This window comes from Lepidochelys olivacea (genome assembly GCF_965140295.1).
Source record: "Lepidochelys olivacea isolate rLepOli2 genome assembly, chromosome: 28".
NCBI lineage: Eukaryota > Metazoa > Chordata > Testudines > Cheloniidae > Lepidochelys > Lepidochelys olivacea.
In genome coordinates this window covers 6470497-6492204 of record NC_140438.1, presented here as the reverse complement: position 1 = coordinate 6492204, position 21708 = coordinate 6470497, and the positions used below count along the sequence as shown (strand labels likewise).

The 21708-nt window shown below is 50.0% G+C and overlaps 1 protein-coding gene across 7 annotated transcripts; it reads right to left on the bottom strand.

Moving 5' to 3' along the window:
- On the bottom strand, window positions 1-21498 carry LOC311514113 (uncharacterized protein). Of its 7 annotated transcripts, none has more exons than XM_084616508.1 (4): window positions 21358-21495; window positions 7336-7449; window positions 5953-6924; window positions 1-526 (listed from the first exon to the last, which is right to left on the bottom strand). In XM_084616508.1, exons 3-4 carry the CDS (start codon window positions 6914-6916, stop codon window positions 12-14), a joined length of 1479 nt encoding a protein of 492 aa, XP_084472634.1. In that variant the 5' UTR covers window positions 6917-6924; window positions 7336-7449; window positions 21358-21495; the 3' UTR covers window positions 1-11. The 7 variants fall into 7 exon arrangements, 6 of the variants coding, with proteins under 6 accessions (XP_084472634.1, XP_084472630.1, XP_084472632.1 ...); XR_014709822.1 differs by having other exon boundaries at window positions 388-526; window positions 4948-6924; XM_084616504.1 differs by lacking the exon at window positions 1-526 and adding an exon at window positions 10896-10956 and having other exon boundaries at window positions 1753-6924; window positions 21358-21491.
- Window positions 21499-21708: the final 210 nt, after the last annotated feature.

The following is a 21708-nucleotide window of genomic DNA, read 5'->3' as shown; positions in this document are numbered from 1 at the left end:
TTGGATAAGGGTTAAGCTCCGATAGAAGCGTTTCCCGCACTCAGAGCAGGTGTAGGGCATATCTCCTGTGTGGATTCTCTGATGTGTGATGAGGGAAGAGCTGTGACTGAAGCTTTTCCCACACTCAGAGCATGTGTAGGGCATCTCTCCTGTGTGGATTTGCTGATGAGGCTGGAGCTCCTATTGAAGCTTTTCCCGCACTCAGAGCACATGAATGGTCTCTCTCCACTGTGGAGTTTCTGATGTTTGAGAAGGTCAGAGGTCCCATTGAAGCTTTTCCCACACTCATGGCATGTGTAGCGTGTCTCTTCCAAGTTGATTCTCTCATGTGTAATAAGGTCTGAGTGGCTACTGAAGTTTTCCTCTGGCCTCTGCTGAGTCTCACAGGCTTTTGCTTTTTCTGGGAGTGCACAACTCCTGGAAACATTCCCTTTGGATCTTCCTGATAACGTTGCATGTGGTTCTACTTCCTCAGCATCTTCCTGCTGGGGTGTCTCCTCCTCATTCTCACTCACCATCTTGTCACCTGATGGGGGACAGAGAGAATTCAGAGATAGGTCACTCCCTGCACTGGAATGAAAGGAAATCTCAGAGAGAGGAATGGAAAAAGGGATGAACAAGCCAAAATGCATGCGGAAGAGATCAAACCTATCAGGAGCTGATTTTCCCCAAACCATTCCTCAGAGGAGAGAAAAGATGGGATCAGTTCTGGGTCCACATCTCCCCAGAATTCTAGGGGAAAGCTGCTTTCCTGTGCAGAAACTAGCCAGTGTATACAAGGCCATAGATGGCTTACATAAGAATGCAAGACTGGTCATACTGGGTCAGACCAATGGTCCATCTAGACAAGTGTGCAGCCTAAGAGTGAACAGTGCCAGATGCTTCAGTGGGAATGAAAAGAACAGGCTTGTTGACCTGCAAGGTGAAGGTCTGTCACCCTTACCTTTAACATTATTGTGGTCAATTCCTACTTATCCTATCTTACCAGTCCTTCCCCCCAGGTTACTGGGCAAATCAGGTGTGAACCACTGCTTTGATACAGACGTGTTCCAATCCAGCTGAATTGAGGCAGACTTTGGGCCAATGTCAGTTTGTAAAAGGCCTGCTTCACTCAGCAGGTTTCTCAAAGTATCTGTTGCTCTGAACCGTATGTACTGTGGATGTGAACCCCAAAGATATCAACAATGAAAGAAACACAAGGCCAGTTCTGAGGAGGTTTCCAAAGCCAGGCCTGAGGGTTAAACAGCTGTGCTCAAAAGGAAAAGAGCCTCAACACCTATAAAAAGAACTGGTTGGAAAAACAAAACAAAACTTAAATGAAAAAAATGAAACCAAACCAAAAAGCAATCCAGAAAAGCTACCATCACATATCCATCACTGTCAAGGTTCCTTCCCCACTCTGAACTCTAGGGTACAGATGTGGGGACCTGCATGAAAGACCCCCTAAGCTTATTCTTACCAGCTTAGGTTAAAAACTTCTCCAAGGTACAAACTTTGCCTTGTGCTTGAACCATATACTGCCACCACCAACCATGTTAAACAGGGAAAGAGCCCACTTGGAGACGTCTTCCCCCAAAATATCCCCCCAAGCCCTACACCCCCTTTCCTGGAGAAGGCTTGATAAAAATCCTCACCAATTTCTACAGGTGAACACAGACTCAAACCCTTGGATCTTAAGAACAATGAAAAATCAATCAGGTTCTTAAAAGAAGAATTTTAATTAAAGAAAAGGTAAAAGAATCACCTCTGTAAAATCAGGATGGTAAATACCTTACAGGGTAATCAGATTCAAAACATAGAGAATCCCTCTAGGTAAAACCTTAAGTTACAAAAAGACACAAAAACAGGAATATACATTCCATCCACCACAGCTTATTTTACCAGCCATGAAACAAAAGGAAATCTAATATATTTCTAGCTAGATTACTTACTAATTTAAGGAGTTATGAGGCTGCATTCCTGATCTGTTCCCGGCAAAAGCATCACACACACAGACAAACCCTTTGTTCCCCACTCCCCTCCAGATTTGAAAGTATCTTGTCTCCTCATTGGTCATTTTGGTCAGGTGCCAGCGAGGTTATCTTTGCTTCTTAACCCTTTACAGGTGAAAGGGTTTTGCCTCTGACCAGGAGGGATTTTATAGCACTGTATAGAGAAAGGTGGATACCCTTCCCTTTATATTTATGACCATCACCATTTTAGATTTTTACATCCCCTGCCTGATGTAACATCTTTGCTTTGAAAACAAGAGAGCTGGGGAACTCTGTGGCTGTTGCCCTCTAAGTTTCGCATCTTCTCTCAAGTAATTTTCCTCTTAACAGAAGATTTATTTTAAAATTTATCAAAATTTTAATCAGGAACAGTCAACATGGATTCACCAATGGCAAGTCATGCCTGACCAATCTGATTGCCTTCTATGAGGAGATAACTGGCTCTGTAGATATGGGGAAAGAAGTGGATGTGAGATATCTTGACTTTAGCAAAGCTTTTGATACCGTCCCCCACAGTATTCTTGCCAGCAAGTTAAAAAAGTATGGATTGGATTAATGGACTATAAGGTGGATAGAAAACTGGCTATATTGTCAGGCTCAATGGGTAGTGATCAATGGCTCCATGTCTAGTTGGCAGACCGGAGTGCCCCAGGAGTCGGTCCTGGGGCTGGTTTTGTTCAACATCTTTATTAATGATCTGGATGATGGGATAGATTGCACCATCAGCAAATTTGCAGATGACACTAAGGTGGGGGGAGAGGGAGATATGCTGGAGGGTAGGGATAGGGTCCAGAATGACCTAGACAAATTGGAGAATTGAGCCAGAAGAAATCTGATTAAATTCTAGATGGACAAGTGCAGAGTCTTGCACTAAGGACGGAAGAATCCCATGCACCGCTACAGACTAGGGACTGAATGGCTCGGCAGCAGTTCTGCAGAAAAGGACCTAGGGGTTACAGTGGACGAGAAGCTGGATATGAATCAGCATTGTGCCCTTGTTTCCAAGAAGGCTAAGGGCATATTGGGCTGCATTAGTAGGAGCATTGCCAGCAGACCGAGGGAATTGATTATTCCCCTCTATTCGGCACTGGTGAAGCCACATCTGGAGTACTGCATCCAGTTTTGGGTCCCCCACTAAAGAATGGATGTGAACAAATTGGAGAGAGTCCAGCAGAGGGCAACAAAAATGATCAGGGGGCTGGGCACCTGATTCATGAGGAGTGGCTGAGGGAACTGGGTTTATATAGTCTGCAGAAGAGTGAGGGGGGATTTGATAGCAGCCTTCAACTACCTGAAGGGGTGTTCCAGAGAGGATGGTGCTTGGCTGTTCTTGTTCTGTCATATGCCACCACTGAGGACCAATGGTCTCAAGTTGCAGAGGGGGAGGTTTAGGTTGGATATTAGGAAATACTATTTCACTAGGAGGGTGGTGAAGCACTGGAATGCGTTACCTAGGGAGGTGGTGGAATCTCCATCCTTAGAGGTTTTTAAGGCCCAGCTTGACAAAACCCTGGCTGGGATGATTTAGTTAGTGTTGGTCCTGCTTTAAGCAGGGGGTTGGAATAGATGACCTCTTGAGGTCTCTTCCAACCCAAATCTTCTATGATTCTAAGATTCTCTCTATGCTTCATGAAACTTTGGATCCAAATGGCAAAAGACAGTTGTGCCCAATGTAATCATGGCATCCTTTAGGAGTGTGATCAGTGCCACTTAACTAGGTAGCAGCGTTCTAAAAATAGTTTACCTGGACCACAGGTCACCATAGCGTCCATCTCTGGGGTGAAAATCAATCACTAGTACGTGCAATTTCTACCTGAGTTCTTGTCATATCTTTGACCTTCCTTGGAGTAATTTTACACTTCTCTGGAGTAGAATTCTTCACCTAGTGTACAACATATCAGTAGCGATAGTGAGGTATAACTCCCCCAAATATGCCCTTTTATTTCTTTAATCTGGTGTCACAGATTTAAATGAGGGACTAAATTCAGGTGCTGCTTAGAATCCCTGTAAGACACCAAACGTCAGGTATCTATTAAAAATAGGTGTCTTTCTGCAGCTCTATCACATTCAACATGGATTTCATTTTCTACACGTTTCCAGGATCTCCCACGGGTGAGCTGAACAGAAATGTCACTTCCATTTTTCCCATCCGTACCTACCAGAATAGGTATTCTATTTCCCAAATAATAGGCAACATGCACCTGATTTGGAAGGAGATATCTTCAGGAGCCATCTCCTGCAGGGCCTAGGTTACAACTGCTTTGGGAGCCAAATGCATGGGTATTTTGCTTAGTTACAAGTCATGTACTAGGGAATCCTCTTCCCAGCCCTTTAGACGAAATATTGACCTAACCAATTCAACAGCAGGAGGATTGGGATGGTGATGGGGAATAAGGGAATCCCTCCACCTTAACCCATGTTCTTCTGTTGTTACAGAGCATGAAATAACATTTTTCCTTATCCCTGCCCTTTGTTATAGTTCAATACATTTTAAGTGAGGAAAATGGTAGTAAAGATATCTGGTCTCCAGCACAACCTGAAGTAACATCAGAGCAACTGGGAATGAAAGTTTGTTCCCCAAGGGGGAACTTGATGTCTAACAACCGCTTTGAAATGGGGGAACAGTATAACCGTGATGCTCAGGGTTTGTTTAGACTAGGAAAAGTGATGGAGTTTAGGTCAGGTCAAGGGGAAAGCTAATGCCAAACACTGCACCTGGGCTGCATCTGCTCTACCACTATAATTGTCTTTTCACACCAAGATCACTCACTTGAGCAGCCAATGCCATGTACAGCCCTAGTGGATGTAAGGCACAGGTACTTTGTTGCCTCAGTGTAGCTTGTGGGGATCAAACCTCTCTCTCCCACCTGGAGATGATGAACATTCCTGGCTGGAGGGACACACACTCCTATGATTCAAAAGGAAAGGAGCTGACAGAAAAGATGACAGGACTGACCCCAAAGAAGAGTGAGCTGACAAGGCAGAAGCAGGAAACTCATCTGGTGGAGCTGAGAAACCATGGTGAAGATGGTGCAAAGATCACTATGTGGTAACTACAGGTTTCAGAGCAGCAGCTGTGTTAGTCTGTATTTGCAAAAAGAAAAGGAGTACTAGTGGCACCTTAGAGATTAACCAATTTATTTCAGCATAGCTCACGAAAGCTTATGCTCAAATAAACTGGTTAATCTCTAAGGTGCCACTAGTACTCCTTTTCTTTATGTGGTAACTAGCAAATGTGATTAAAAAAAATCTAGCTAGCACTAGTCAAGGCATTTATTACAGTTCTCTCTCATGTGGATTTTCTGATGCTTAATAAGGGTTGAGCTCTGATTGAAGTGTTTCCCACACTCAGAGCAGGTGTAGGGTTTCTCTCCTGTGTGGATTCTACGATGTATGATAAGGTGCGAGCTCTGATTGAAGCTTTTCCCGCACTCAGAGCATGTGTACGGCAAATCTCCTGTGTGGATTCTCTGATGTGTGATCAGGGAAGATCTGTGATTGAAGCTTTTCCCGCACTCAGCGCAGGTGTAGGGCATCTCCCCTGTGTGGATTCGCTGATGTGTGATGAGGCTGGAGCTCCGACTGAAGCGTTTCCCACACTCAGAGCATCCGTAAGGTTTCTCCCTTGTGTGGATTCTCCGATGTCTGATTACATGTGAGCTCGCATTGAAGCGTTTCCCACACTCAGAGCATCCATAAGGTTTCTCACCCGTGTGGATTCTCCAATGAGTGATAAGGGAAGAGCTTCTATTGAAGCTCTTCCCGCACTCAGAGCACATGAATGGTCTCTGTCCACTGTGGAGTTTCTGATGTGTGAGAAGGTCAGATGTCCCATTGAAGCTTTTCCCACACTCAGAGCAAGTGTAGGGCGTCTCTCCTGTGTGGATTCTCTGATGTGTGGTCAGGGCAGATCTCTGATTGAAGCTTTTCCCGCACTCAGAGCATACATAAGGTTTCTCACCCGTGTGGATTCTCTGATGTGTGGTAAGGGATGAGCTATCACTGAAGCGTTTCCCGCACTCAGAGCACGTGTAGGGTTTCTCTCCTGTGTGGATTCTACGATGTATGATAAGGTGTGAGCTATGATTGAAGCTTTTCCCGCATTCAGAGCATGCATAAGGTTTCTCACCCGTGTGGATTCTCTGATGTGTGCTAAGGGATGAGCTATCACTGAAGCGTTTCCCGCACTCAGAGCACGTGTAGGGTTTCTCTCCTGTGTGGATTCTACGATGTATGATAAGGTGTGAGCTATGATTGAAGCTTTTCCCGCACTCAGAGCATGCATAAGGTTTCTCACCCGTGTGGATTCTCTGATGTGTGCTAAGGGATGAGCTATCATTGAAGCGTTTCCCACACTCAGAGCATGTGTAGGGTTTCTCACCCGTGTGGATTCGCTGATGTCGGGTAAAGGTCGAGCTCCGATAGAAGCTTTTCCCGCACTCAGAGCAGGAGTAGGGCATATCTCCTGTGTGGATTCTCTGATGTGTGATCAGGGAAGATCTCTGATTGAAGCTTTTCCCACACTCAGAGCATGTGTAGGGCATCTCTCCTGTGTGGATTTGCTGATGGCTGATGAGGCTGGAGCTCCTATTGAAGCTTTTCCCGCACTCAGAGCACATGAATGGTCTCTCTCCACTGTGGAGTTTCTGATGTGTGAGAAGGTCAGAGGTCCCACTGAAGCTTTTCCCACACTCATGGCATGTGTAGCGTGTCTCTTCCAAGTTGATTCTCTCATGTGTAATAAGGTCTGTGTGGCTACTGAAGTTTTCCTCTGGCCTCTGCTGAGTCTCACAGGCTTTTGCTTTTTCTGGGAGTGCACAACTCCTGGAACCATTCCCTTTGGATCCTTCTGATAACGTTCCATGTGGTTCTACTTCCTCAGCATATTCCTGCTGGGGTGTCTCCTCCTCATTCTCACTCACCATCTTGTCACCTGATGGAAGACAGAGAGAATCCAGACACAGGTCACTCCCTGCACCACAAAGAAAGGAAATCTCAGAGAGAGGAATGGAAAAAGGGATGAACAACCCAAAATGTGTGTGGGAGAGATCAAACCTATCAGGAGCTGATTTTCCCCAAATCTTTTCTCAGAGGAGAGAAAAGATGGGATCAGTTCTGGGTCCACATCTCCCCAGAACTCTTAGGGGAAAGTGAGATTGGGGAGGGACCAGCTGCCAGTTGTCAGTCAGGATAGGCGAGAAGCCATGAGTGACATCTGCCGTAATGATTCCACATCTGCAGGGAACAATCCTGAACTAGGAAAGCTCACAAGGTCTTTGTAGGGCATCCCAAATGTTTCTTGTATTCAAGCATAGTTTTTGCGTTGGTTTAACCAATTCCTCACCTGTGCAGGCAGCTCTCGGGAGCACTTCTTTCTCAGAGCCCTGGAGGTCTGGGACCCACGGCTCTTCCCCTCCTTCCAGCTGCGAGATCACATCAGGTTTGGAAACTGGAAACCCTACTCAAGGCAAAGAAAACAAAGGAGGTCAATGGAATTTGTGTGATACTTGTCACAAAGAATTTACCATGGTTTTAACCCAAGCTAGTTTTTTAAGCAGTAACATCCCAAGGCCAGCTTCCTTGGCTCAAAGTGGCAGGAGAGTTATTATAAATCATATTAATTACCTTAGTGCCTAAGGGCCAACTAACAGTGGGTCTCCATTGTGCTAGGCAAAGTACAAACCCAGAACAGTAGGTGGCCCATGCCCTGAAGAATTTACCATCTAGATAGACAAGACAGGCACAGAATGGGGGAGGGGGTAGAACCCATGTTAGAATACAGATATTGAGGCCTGCCTGTAAAGCCTACACTTTAAGAACTTAGGTGTATTTTTATCACTCAGGGTATGTCTACACTACGAAATTAGGTCGAATTTATAGAAGTCGGTTTTGTAGAAAGCGTTTTTATACAGTTGATTGTATGTGTCCCCACACAAGTGCTCTAAGTGCATGTAGTCGGTGGAGTGTGTCCACAGTACTGAGGCAATCGTCGACTTCCGGAGCGTTGCACTGTGGGTGGCTGTCCCACAGTTCCCGCAGTCTCCACCACCCATTTGTATTCTGGGTAGAAATCCCAGTGCCTGATGGGGCTAAAACATTGTCGCAGTTGGTTCTGGGTACATATCGTCAAGCCCCCGCTCCCTCCCTCCCTCCACGAAAGCAAGGGCAGACAATCGTTTTGCACCTTTTTTCTTGAGTTACCTGTGCAGACGCCATACCATGGCAAGCATGGAGCCCGCTCAGCTAACCATCACCGTATGTCTCCTGGGTGCTGGCAGATGCGGTACTGCATTGCTACACAGCAGCAGTTAATTGCCTTTTGGCAGTAGACAATGCAGTATGACTGGTAGCCATCATTTATGTAGTCCTGGGTGCTCTTTTAATCGGTTGCCTGGGCAAACATGGGAGTGACTCAGCCAGGTCATTTCCCTTGTTTCGTCTCGTGGCGATTCAGTCCTACCGGCAGTGCGCTGTCTTTTAACCTCCAGCCAGCAGATGATGGCTAGTCGTCATACTGCACCGTCTTCTGCCGAGCACCCAGGAGATGATGATGGCTAGCAGTCGTACTGCACAGTCTGCTGCCAGCAAGATGTATAAAGATAGATGAAGTGGCTCAAAACAAGAAATAGACCAGATTTGTTTTGTATTCATTTTCTCCTCCCTCCCTCCTTCCCTCTGTGAAATCAACGGCCTGCTAAACCCAGTCTTGAGTTCTATCCTTCAGGTTTTGAGTTCTATCCTTGAGGGGGCCATTCAGTTTCTCGCAAAGCCACCCCCTTTGTTGATTTTAATTCCCTGTAAGCCAACCCTGTAAGCCATGTCATCAGTCGCCCCTCCCTCTGTCAGGGCAGCGGCAGACAATTGTTCCGCGCCTTTTTTCTGGGCAGACAACATACCACGGCAAGCATGCAGCCCACTCAGATCACTTTGGCAATTAGGAGCACATTAAACACCACATGTATTATCCAGCAGTATATGCGGCACCAGAACCTGGCAAAGCGATACCGGGCGAGTAGGCGACATCAGCGTGGTGACGTGAGTGATGAGGACATGGACACAGACTTCTCTCAAAGCACGGGCCCTGGCAATGTGGGCATCATGGTGCTAATGGGGCAGGTTCATGCGGTGGAACGCCGATTCTGGGCTCGGGAAACAAGCACAGACTGGTGGGACCGCATAGCGTTGCAGGTCTGGGATGATTCCCAGTGGTTGCAAAACTTTCGCATGCATAAGAAACTTTGTGACTTGCTTTCCCCTGCCCTGAGGTGCAAGAATACCAAGATGAGAGCAGCCCTCACAGTTGAGAAGCGAGTGGCAATAGCCCTGTGGAAGCTTGCAAGACCAGACAGCTACCGGTCAGTCGGAATCAATTCGGAGTGGGCAAATCTAATGTGGGGGCTGCTGTGATGCAAGTAGCCAACGCAATCAAAGATCTGCTGATATGAAGGGTAGTGACCCTGGGAAATGTGCAGGTCATAGTGAATGGCTTTGCTGCAATGGGATTCCCTAACTGTGGTGGAGCCATAGACCGAACCCATATCCCTATCTTGGCACTGGAGCACCAAGCCGGCGACTACATAAACCGCAAGGGGTACTTTTCAATAGTGCTGCAAGCACTGGTGGATCACAAGGGACGTTTCACTGACATCAACGTGGGATGGCCGGGAAAGGTACATGACGCTCGCATCTTCAGGAACTCTGGTCTGTTTCAAAAGCTGCAAGAAGGGACTTTATTCCCAGACCAGAAAATAACTGTTGGGGATGTTGAAATGCCTGTAGTTATCCTGGGGGACCTAGCCTACCCCTTAATGCCATGGCTCATGAAGCCATACACAGGCAGCCTGGACAGTAGTCAGGAGCTGTTCAACTACAGGCTGAGCAAATGCAGAATGGTGGTAGAATGTGCATTTGGACGTTTAAAAGTGCGCTGGTGCAGTTGAGTGACTCGGTTAGACCTCCGAGAAACCAATATTCCCGCTGTTATTACTGCTTGCTGTGCATTCCACAATATCTGTGAGAGTAAGGGGGAGACATTTATGGCGGGGTGGGAGGTTGAGACAAATTGCCTGGCTGCTGATTTCACACAGCCAGACACCAGGGCGGTTAGAAGAGCACAGGAGGGCGTGGTACACATCAGAGAAGCTTTGAAAACCAGTTTCATGACTGGCCAGGCTACGGTGTGAAAGTTCTGTTTGTTTCTCCTTGATGAAACCCCCCGCCCCTTGGTTCACTCTACTTCCCTGTAAGCTAACCACCCTCCCCTCCTCCCTTCGATCACCGCTTGCGGAGGCAATAAAGTCATTGTTGCTTCCCATTCATGCATTCTTTATTCATTCATCACACAAATAGGGGGATAACTGCCAAGGTAGCCCAGGAGGGGTAGTGGAGGAGAGAAGCACCAGGAGGGGTGGTGGAGGAGGGAAGGACAAGGCCATACAGCACTTTAAAAGTTTAAAACTTATTGAATGCCAGCCTTCTGTTGCTCGGGCAATCCTCTGGGGTGGAGTGGCTGGAGGCCCCCCCCACCACATTCTTGGGCGTCTGGGTGAGGAGGCTATGGAACTTGGGGAGGAGGGCGGTTGGTTACACAGGGGCTGTAGCGGCGGTCTGTGCTCCTGCTGCCTTTCCTGCAGCTCAACCATACGCTGGAGTATATTGGTTTGATCCTCCAGCAGCCTCAGCATTGAATCCTGCCTCCTCTCATCACGCTGCCACCAGCTTTCAGCTTCAGCCCTCTCTTCAGCCCGCCACTTACTCTCTTCAGCCCGCCACCTCTCCTCCCGCTCATACTGTGCTTTCCTGCACTCTGACATTGTCTGCCTCCACGCAGTCGTCTGTGCTATGTCAGTGTGGGAGGACAGCATGAGCTCAGAGAACATTTCATCACGAGTGCAGTTTTTTCACCTTCTAATCTTCACTAGCCTCTGCGAAGGAGAAGATCCCGTGATCCTTGAAATACATGCAGCTGGTGGAGAAAAAAAAAAAAAGAGGCAGTGGTATTTAAGAAGACACATTTTCTAGAACAATGACTACACTCTTTCACGGTAAACCTTGCTGTTAACAATACATACACAGCACATGTGCTTTCGTTCCAAGGTCGCATTTTGCCTCCCCCCACCACGTGTCTAGCCCCTCACTCCCCCACCCCCATGGCTAACAGCGGGGAACATTTCTGTTCAGCCACAGGCAAACAGCCCAGCAGGAACGGTTACCTCTGAATGTCCCCTTAAGAAAAGCACCCTATTTCAACCAGGTGACCATGAATGATATCACTCTCCTGAGGATAACATAGAGAGATAAAGAACGGATGTTGTTTGAATGCCAGCAAACATACACTGCAATGCTTTGTTCTACAATGATTGCCGAGTATGTGCTACTGGCCTAGTGTGGTAAAGTGTCCTACCATGAAGGACGCAATAAGGCTGCCCTCCCCAGAAACCTTTTGCAAAGGCTTTGGGAGTACATCCAGGAGAGCTGCAAATGCCAGGGCAAATTAATCATTAAACATGCTTGCTTTTAAACCATGTATAGTATTTTAAAAGGTACACTCACCAGAGGTCCCTTCTCCGCCTGGCGGGTCCGGGAGGCAGCCTTGGGTGGGTTTGGGGGGGGACTGCCTCCAGGTCCAGGGTGAGAAACAGTTCCTGGCTGTCGGGAAAACCGGTTTCTCCGCTTGCTTGTTGCGAGCTATCTACAACGTCATCATCATCATCTTCCTTGTCCCCAAAACCTGCTTCTGTGTTGCTTCCATCTCCATTGAAGGAGTCAAACAACACGGCTGGGGTAGTGGTGGCTGAACCCTCTAAAATGGCATGCAGCTCATCATAGAAGCGGCATATTTGGGGCTCTGACTCGCAGCGGCCATTTACCTCTCTGGTTTTCTGGTAGGCTTGCCTCAGCTCCTTAAGTTTCACGCGGCATTGCTTCGGGTCCCTGTCCTCTGGCCTTCATGCCCAGGGAGATTTTGACAAATGTTTTGGCATTTCGAAAACTGGAACAGAGTTCTGATAGCACAGATTCCTCTCCCCATACAGCGATCAGATCCCGTACCTCCCGTTCGGTTCACGCTGGAGCTCTTTTGCGATTCTGGGACTCCATCATGGTCACCTCTGCTAATGTGCTCTGGCCAGCGTGGCAAGCTGCAGGTGACCATGCAAACAGGAAATTGAAATTCAAAAGTTTGCAGGCCTTTTCCTGTCTACCTGGCCAGTGCATCTGAGTTGAGAGTGCTGTCCATAGTGGTCACAATAAAGCACTCTGGGATAGCTCCCGGAGGCCAATACCGTCTAATTGCGTCCACAGTACCCCAAATTTGATCTGGCAAGGCCGATTTAAGCGCTAATCCACTTGTCAGAGGTGGATTAAGGAAATCGATTTTAAGAGCCCTTTAAGTCGAAAAAAAGGGCTTCATCGTGTGGACGGGTGCAGGTTTACATCGATTTAACGCTGCTAAATTCGACCTAAATTCCTAGTGTAGACCAGGGCTCACCTACTTACAGGGTTATAAAAACAAAGAATCAAAATCACAGTCCACCTGTTTATGGGCCTTCTCTCACTAGGATAGTCCGAGGCCTTGTTCTTAGGCTAAGGCCTTTGGCTAAGCAGTAGGGGCAGCCGTAAGTCTGGAAGTGTATGGTCACATTTTCACATCCCAAACCAGTCACATTGAAATAAGGTGGTATTCGGCTGTTAGGAAGCCGATCCTGTCTGGATAGTGCCCATCACCACCAGATAAAGAAATGGATCTTAAGATGGTTAAAGAAAACTTAGTTGAATAGCATCCTGTCTGGCAAGAAATCACTTCATTATCAATGGTTGTGAAACCCTCATTTCTTTATGTTTTATCTTTATGGCCCCCACTTTTCTATTGTTAATCTGCCTGGTTCACTAATTGTTTCTGTCTGCTGTATAATTAATTTTGCTAGGTGGAAGTTAATTAGTGGGATATAATTGGATAGAGAATTATATTACATTATGTTAGGATTGGTTAAGTTAAATTTCAGTGAAATGACCAGCTAAGCTATAGTTGAGAATATTACTATAGAAATTGGGGTCAAACAGGAAGGGGAAGGGAATTTGGAACGATGCTTGCTAAGGGGTGGGAACAGGGAATGGGGAACAGAGACACAGGCAAGGCAAGGCTCTGTGGTCTCAGAATTTTGAAGAGGGATGCAGGGTAAACACTCTGTGGCATTAAAGCTGGGCAGGGGAACACTGGGTAACAGACTCTATAGGTCTGACTGGTGTGAACGGCTTCAGAATATGCTTGCTTGGAAACTAATCCCAATAAACATTGCATTGTCTGCGCTTCAGACTTCTGGTCTTTTGCCACTTGCTGTCTACCTGACAAGAACCAGGGAAGTGGGAGGGTGAATGGAAAGCCCTCTGACAAAACTGACATGACCTGATAACCAAGAGGTAAGCCTTTAAGGAAGGTTTTAATACACTTTGGAACGGATCAGGGATTCCCAAGAGGACTGACGAGGGGACAATGGTAAATACACATTTAGATGCTTTTCTTGTTTTATATCTTTTCCCCATCAGGCACACAGGCACACTGTCATGGATCCATAGGATCTGTGCAATGCCCAGGCTTATAAACAGTCCTTGGGAGGTGCCTCGAGTGCACAAAACTCCCAAGTGGTCCCACTCTTCCACAAGGATGGGCCGTGGAGCTTCAACACCAGAGACTGAGCCTCTGGCTTCAACGCTCCTGTTCCAACCTGTGAGCTCTGCCCAGCAGGTCCAGCTGAACGACACTCCTCTTCAGAGACTGTTCCTCGTTCAATGCACAGAGCAAGTTTTTCCTGTGACACTGGGCAGACTTTTAAAACACAGCAGGATTTATTAGTCAAGTTAAACACAGCATTGGAAAGTCCTTAGATTAGGACAGAGAAGCGAAGAAGACAATACAATCCATACTGGCCAATGCCCTTGAGCCATGCTGCTGTAGAAAACAGTTTGGTTTCCTTTCACTGTGCCTGTCCATTAGTCTTCGCTCCAGCAGAGCTCCCTACGTCTGCGAGCCCAGTTCTTCCTGCTCCCAAAAACATAACGAGTCCATGTATGCTTCACTCAGCCAAGCAGAGATCCTCCCATGGACAGGTGACAATTATTCCCTTGTCTCTGTCGGGTATTCCATTGATGTAGGCTGGTCCCAGCTAGTCCTTAATGATCCATTCATATCACCCCATGATAGCTACGTGACAAAACACCTCATGTTTCCTGCTCTTTATAATCATAGCAATACCAATCACAGAGGGAAACTGAGGTGTGTATTGGCATCATACATGTATCACCAAAATACCCACCTCTATCACACACACACACACACACACACAGCTCACTGCCCTTGGAGAGAAAGCAAAGCACAGGAACTGGACTTTAGTCCAGTGAACACTGTGGAAGACAAGCTACAATCCTCAACCCTGGTCAAAAAGGAGAGGCATATGGGTCCCGACCCATAGAGAGGGGCTGGGTAGAGGCCTGATACCTGAGAGGGCATTCCTTGAGCAGACCATGGAGGCAGGTCAAAAGCTTAGCTACCCCAGAACTGTGACATCGCAAAAGCACATTTTGGGGAATTAGGAAATCTACTGACTCAGGTGTAATAGGAGGGAGAGTTAAACGCCCCCCACTATGTGGAGTAGGCTGGGGAATTAAACACAAAATTTTGGGAGCAACACCCTCTATTGCTTCCAGAAAAGGAGAATGTAAGAAACAAGAACTGGGCCGTGCAACCTCAGGAGGGCCAGGCTCAAAGATCCAAGGAGCCTGGAGGGAAGACAGCTTGTGGCTGCTGCAGATGGGGAGAGGGGGGACAAGACTCTCTCCAAACTCTCACTCCTATTGACCCTGACTCCATTCCTTCCCCGCCCCCACACCCACTCCACCCCTTCCCCGGAGTACTGCAGCAGTGGTCTGGTGCCCTGCACTCACCAGGCGGCAGTAAGTGGAGTAACCCGACCCTAGCCCGCTCCGTGACACCGGTGACTGGGGGTAGTTTCCCCCTACCCTTTGGCTGGGAGCCAGAAGAGCAGAGCGCTGCGGGCTGCGGACGGGTTATTCCACTTCCCACCGCCCCATGACTGTGGGCTCAGACCTGCCCTGTACTCACCGGGTGGCAGGAAGTGGAGCAACCCGGCCCCAACCCACTCCGCACTGCCAGCTCCTTCTGGGGGGCGGTTCCCGCCTACCCTCCAAGCTGCTTCTGCCCCCCTATGGAGGCCTGGTCCAGCACCCTCCCCGCCCCCACCTGCAAGGGGGCTATGTAGGGCACCAAAATGGCCAGGGACAGCCCTGATGCTGGATACTTAATTATGGACTTCCCAAAGGCCGCGTATCAGTTGGGGCAGCGATTGACATTATTGCAATCAGAGTAAAGGAGCACATATGGTATACTATTACCGTAAAAAAGTGAATAAATTACCTCTCCCAGTTACCATTTTTCCATTTTGTCAGATCCCCGAGACAATGTAAACTGAAGCAGGGCCTCCCTTTTGACCGCCTCCCTTGCCCCTCCATCTTTGTTTCCAATGGTGTCCATAACTTGTAAGTGTTCACAGTGCTAGACCCTCTTTACTATACTTATCTTACTCGAATCGTTATGTGTATTGATCCTTGCCTATGATATCAATTCTAACTGTATTAAATCAAGTTTGTGTGTTTCACCAAATTTCATCTTCTCAATTAACTTTGAGTAGCCATGTAGAAGGGCAAGTTGTACCCCACTATGTAATCTTATATCTGTAAAAATTTCCCAGCCGAAACTACCACTGTGACATCATCAACAAAGTGCCCGTTTGAGCCTGGGTCCCTGTGCATAGAGATGGGGAGGGGGTAATGAGTGGGAGAGGGAGGTCAAAAGATAAAATAATATTTGGGGAGAAAAATGTATAATGAAGTGAAACTGAACAGAAATAAAACTGGAGTGGAGGCTCTAAAGCAACATGGCCTGGGTAGGCATTCGGGGTTAAAGGTCTGGATCCCCCACAGCTCTACATCCCCAAACCTGTCCTCCCTTCCACTGACCCACCCAGCCCACTTCCTAGGTGTCCTTCATCCACACTCCAATCCTCTTCTTCCCATTATTCTCAGCCATCCCCACCTCCCAGCACCTTGGGAGCTTCTTGTGTTCTCTCCTCATGTCTCACTACCTCATCCCTCCCTGCTGCTTCTTAGCTCTAACCCTGCACACACCCTGTTCTGGTACTCCAGAATTATCTACTCCCCCCCCCCCCCCATTTCCTTCACTCCCATGGCTCTGTACTCCTTCACACATGGGGTCCTGAATGGCAACATTATACGCTCTCCTATCAAAAGTTGAGCTCATCGGACTGTCACACAAACCATGCATGAGTCATACACCTATTTACTGAATTTAGAATTCTACAGGCGGCATATTTTCCTCTTAAAATGAGGAAAGCTACAGTTATTAATGTAGCCAATAAGGATACATTAAATGCAATTTTTAAAACGACTGATGGCACCAAAAAAGCACATGTCCAAAAGTTATACTCATGGGTAGGAGTAAGGCAAAAAAGGGGGGCAAGAAAACTTGTCAAAACTTGTGTGATGAATAAATGTATGACGTTATTACTACTCAGGCTTCTATTAACTGAGAGGACAGGACTCCTTACCCAGCAAGACCACCATCTCATAGTTCTCCTGCATGACATCCCTGTCGAGGGATCTCTGAGTTCGGTCCAGCAGAGTCCCCTATTCCCTGGTGAAATACACAGCCACCTCCTTGAAGGTCACCGGCCCATGAAAGAGCAAGAGTCCAACAGTACCTACTGCCCCAGTCACAATCTCACTATTCACAGAACAGCAGCACCAGGTAAATAGAAGTTCCAGGAGGCACATGTTAACAGAGCCCCACCCCGACCTTGCTTAGAGCAGCCAGGAGGCATCAGAGGGTAGAAAGAGAGACATTTGTGTCTTCCAACTGACAGACAGAGGCAGGTTCTTCACATTTATCACATACCTACTAGCCAGAGCTTGATATAGGAGATGGGGCTATCTCTGGGCCCTGCTGGTGGCTCCCTAGTAGGAATCCCAACACTCTCCAAATAAAATATATGGAAGTTAGAAGATCAGAATTGTAGAAAATTGGTAAGGAAAGCTATCCGAAATCAATGACCAAGCAATGAAAATAAGAAGACTTATCACATCCACCAGAATAAATGGACACAAATCAGATGTCAAGAATTATAACATTCATAAACCAGTCGGAGAACACTTCAATCTCTCTGGTCACGCAATCACAGACATGAAGGTCGCTATCTTAAAACAAAAAAACTTCAAATCCAGACTCCAGCGAGAAACTGCTGAATTGGAATTCATTTGCAAATTGGATACTATTAATTTAGGCTTAAATAGAGACTGGGAGTGGCTAAGTCATTATGCAAGGTAGCCTATTTCCCCTTGTTTTTTCCTACCCCCCCCCGGATGTTCTGGTTTAACTTGGATTTAAACTTTGAGAGTGGTCAGTTTGGATGAGCTATTACCAGCAGGAAAGTGAGTTTGTGTGTGTATGGAGGTGGCGGGGGTGAGAAGGCCTGGATTTGTGCTGGGGGTGGCCCACCTTGATTATCATGCGCATTGTGGGGAGAGTGATCACTTTGGATGAGCTATTGCCAGCGGGATAGTGAGTTTGTGTGTGTGGTTTTTGGGAGGGGGGTGGGGGGGGTGAGAGAACCTGGATTTGTGCAGGAAATGGCCCAACTTGATTGTCATGCACATTGTGTGGAGAGTTGTCACTTTGGATGGGCTATCACCAGCAGGAGAGTGAATTTGTGTGGGGGGGTGGAGGGTGAGAAAACCTGGATTTGTGCTGGAAATGGCCCACCTGATGATCACTTTAGATAAGCTATTACCAGCAGGACAGTGGGGTGGGAGGAGGTATTGGTTCATATTCTCTGTGTATATATAAAGTCCGCTGCAGTTTCCATGGTATGCATCCAATGAAGTGAGCTGTAGCTCACGAAAGCTCATGCTCAAATAAATTGGTTAGTCTCTACGGTGCCACAAGTCCTCCTTTTCTTTTTACAGGGGAATGTGATCCTGTCTGCACCCGGTGGACAGTCAGAATAGTGTGTCCAGGCTGGTTGGAAAACAGCTGTCGGTACAGATGCAGGACCCCTCTGATCTCAGCTTGCTGGGCAGGAGTTAGCTGATCCGAGAGGGGAATTGTTTCCAGGGGTGAACCAGCTCTGGTCGCAGGGAACAGATCTACTAAAGGGTCATCTCCCTGCTCCTCCCAATATCCGCTCACAGCCAGCACCACATCCCCCCTGTCATACTATGGCTTCATCATATTCACATGGAACACCCGGCGCTGATGTGCCCGGTTTGACAGCTCCACCACACAGTTTACCTCATTTAGCTGCTTGACAACCTTGAAGGGACCTTCCCAGGCAGCCTGTAGTTTGTTTTTCCTCACGGGGATGAGAATCATAGAATATCAGGGTTAGAAGGGACCTCAGGAGGTCATCTGGTCCAACCCCCTGCTCAAAGCAGGACCGATCCCCAATTAAATCATCCCAGCCAGGGTTTTGTCAAGCCTGACCTTAAAAACTTCTAAGGAAGGAGATTCCACCACCTCCCTAGGTAACGCATTCCAGTGCTTCACCACTCTCCTAGGGAAAAAGTTTTTCCTAATATCCAACCTAAACCTCCCCCACTGCAACTTAAGACCATTACTCCTTGTTCTGTTGTCTGCTACCACTGAGAACAGTCTAGAGCCATCCTCTTTGGAATCCCCTTTCATAGAATCATAGAATATCAGGGTTGGAAGGGACCCCAGAAGGTCATCTAGTCCAACCCCCTGCTCAAAGCAGGACCAATTCCCAGTTAAATCATCCCAGCCAGGGCTTTGTCAAGCCTGACCTTAAAAACCTCTAAGGAAGGAGATTCTACCACCTCCTTTCAGGTAGGTGGGGCCTGGCATGAGTCATTTGGAGGTTTAAACTTGTGTAAACGGTGGATTTTTTTGTAAGTCAAAGTCTGTAAATCATGATTTGAGGACTTCATTAACTCAGCCAGAGGTTAGGGGTCTACTACAGGGAGGCTCTGTGGCCTGCGATGTGCAGGAGCTCAGACTAGATGATCAGGATGGTCCCTTCTGGCCTTAAAGTCCATGAGTCTATAAACTGCCTTGCGTTGCCCAGACACTGACGGCGATCAGGGCCCCATTGTGCTGCACATGGCAGAGAGCCTGACTGAGATCAGCACCCCCATTGTGCTGGGCACTGCACAGACAGAGAGGGACAGTCCTTCTCCCAAAGCAATCACAATCCAAGTAGACAATGGGTAGGAGGAAAACAGAGGGGGGGCTGGGACTTCCCCAAGGTCACCAAGCGGGTCAGTGACAGAGCTAGAAATGCACCTTGCAAACTCCAGAGCCCCCTCACCTGCAGCTTGGAAAGGTCCCCAGACCCCACTGTATTAGGCTGCGGGAAGAGGTGGTTTGTCCATGGAGGCACAGGCTGTCCTGGCAGGGCAGCTCAGCTGCAGTCCCTGCACACAGCTGGGGGGGTGTCCCCTGGGTCAGGAGAAGTCAGTGTCCAGTCGTGTGGGGCTGTGCTCCTGGCTCGTACCTCCAGCACTCACTGCTGCCCCTCCGTTACCAGCTGCACCGTTCAGCCAGCCCCAGGCCTCAGTGAGGTCACTGTCCCCCTCCCCACCCCAAACCGTCCGACTGGGACATGGTGCACCCGTGCCAATCAGACTGCACTAGTGTAAATTGTGTCTGTACTAAGGGTTTGCACCAGTACCTAAAACACCGGCGTGGCAGAGACCTTCAGTACCCAAAACAGCACTCGAACTGGGATCTCTTTCTAGCTCTGTCACGGACAGCCTGGGTAACCTGGTCTTCAAACCCTCCCATGAAGGAAATGTCACAGCCTCCCTTGGAAGCCAGTGCGAGGCAAACACAGACCAGAACAACGCCGTGCACACACACGCTGGGCTTGGGGTCAAGGGGAGAGGCAAGAATTCAAACAATCTGGATTCAGATCCCAGTTTCTCCCCAGATGCTCTAAGAAAAATTGAGCAAATTACTTCAGCTCTCTGAGCTTCAGTTTCCCCATCTGTAAAATGGAGAGCAGCCGCCCACCATTTCCCGATTTAGCCTTTGGGGTTTTTGTGGCAAGGACCCTCGGTCGCTGTGGGCACGTCTACCCTGCAGGTGGGCACCGGCGGCCGGCCCGTGCCCGCGGACAGGGGCTCACAGGGCTCAGGCTGCGGGGCTGTTGAATGGGGGTGTCCATGGTCCGGCTTGGGCTGCAGCCCAAGGCCCGGCCCCCTCCCACCTCGCAGGGTCCTCCAGCCCGAGCCCAGACCCCTGCCCTGCCACGAACCAGCCCCTTCGCCCGAGCCCTGGGCGCCCGAGCCGGCGGCATGGGCCAGCGGCGGGCGTCGAATGGCAGGTGGGGGTACCCGGGGGGTCTGCGCAGCCCCTGTCCCAAGGGGGCCCCGACCTCGGTCAGGGTCTGTGCAGAGCCCGGCGCGACAGGGGCCCGACCTCAGCCGGGGGCTCCGCCGCTCCCGGACCCCGGATTTTGTGAGGGGCCCTGCAGCACCGGGGGGGGCACCCGGGCTCCCCCTCGCTGCTGTGGGGACAGAAAGGGGGCAGGGCGGGAGCGGGGGGTCCCAGGGGAGGGGGCAGCGGTAAATCCGAGGGGATCTCGGCCCCCCCCCGCCTCTCCCCGGTCCCCGGGGGGCCCCGGTCTCCCCCCGCCCCCCCTTCTCCTGCCCTCCCCCGGTCTCCCCCCGCCCCCCCTTCTCCTGCCCTCCCCGGTCTCCCCCCGCCCCCCCTTCTCCTGTCCCTCCCCGGTCTCCCCCCGCCCCCCCTTCTCCTGTCCCTCCCCGGTCTCCCCCCGCCCCCCCTTCTCCTGTCCCTCCCCGGTCTCCCCCCGCCCCCCCTTCTCCTGTCCCTCCCCGGTCTCCCCCCGCCCCCCCTTCTCCTGTCCCTCCCCGATCTCCCCCCGCCCCCCCTTCTCCTGTCCCTCCCCGGTCTCCCCCCGCCCCCCCTTCTCCTGTCCCTCCCCGGTCTCCCCCCGCCCCCCCTTCTCCTGTCCCTCCCCGGTCTCCCCCCGCCCCCCCTTCTCCTGCCCTCCCCGGTCTCCCCCCGCCCCCCCTTCTCCTGTCCCTCCCCGATCTCCCCCCTGCCCCCCCCGGTCTCCCCCCGCCCCCCCTTCTCCTGACCCCCCCGGTCTCCCCCCGCCCCCCCTTCTCCTGACCCCCCCGGTCACCCCCCGCCCGGCCCCCCCCGGGGGCAGATCCCGGCGCTGCGGGAGGCCGGGTCCCCCCCCGGACCCGGGGCAGAGTCACCGCCCGGCCCCCCCGGGGCTCGCTCCGGTACCTGGAGGCTGCAGCGCCGCAGCGGGGCGGGCGGAGCCCGGGGCGGCCCCAGGGCGGCTCCGGCGGGAGCGGGGCCCGGGCCGGGCACGGGGGGGTTAACGAAGGTCTCGCGCCCCGCCGCGATCTGCGCATGCCCAGAGCTCCAACCGCTCCCCGGCCCCGCGCGAGCCCAGCGCGGCTCCGCCTCCCCCCTCCGACGTCACTTCCGCTCCCGGGGGAGTCAAGCACTACATCTCCCAGCCTGCCCCGGGCGCCGCTTCCGCCTCCTCCGGCCCAGGGCAGGCGGGCCCCGGGGTCAGCCTGACCCGCCCCCGCCGGCGCCTTCCCGCGCCTCAGGCGGACTCTGGTGCCC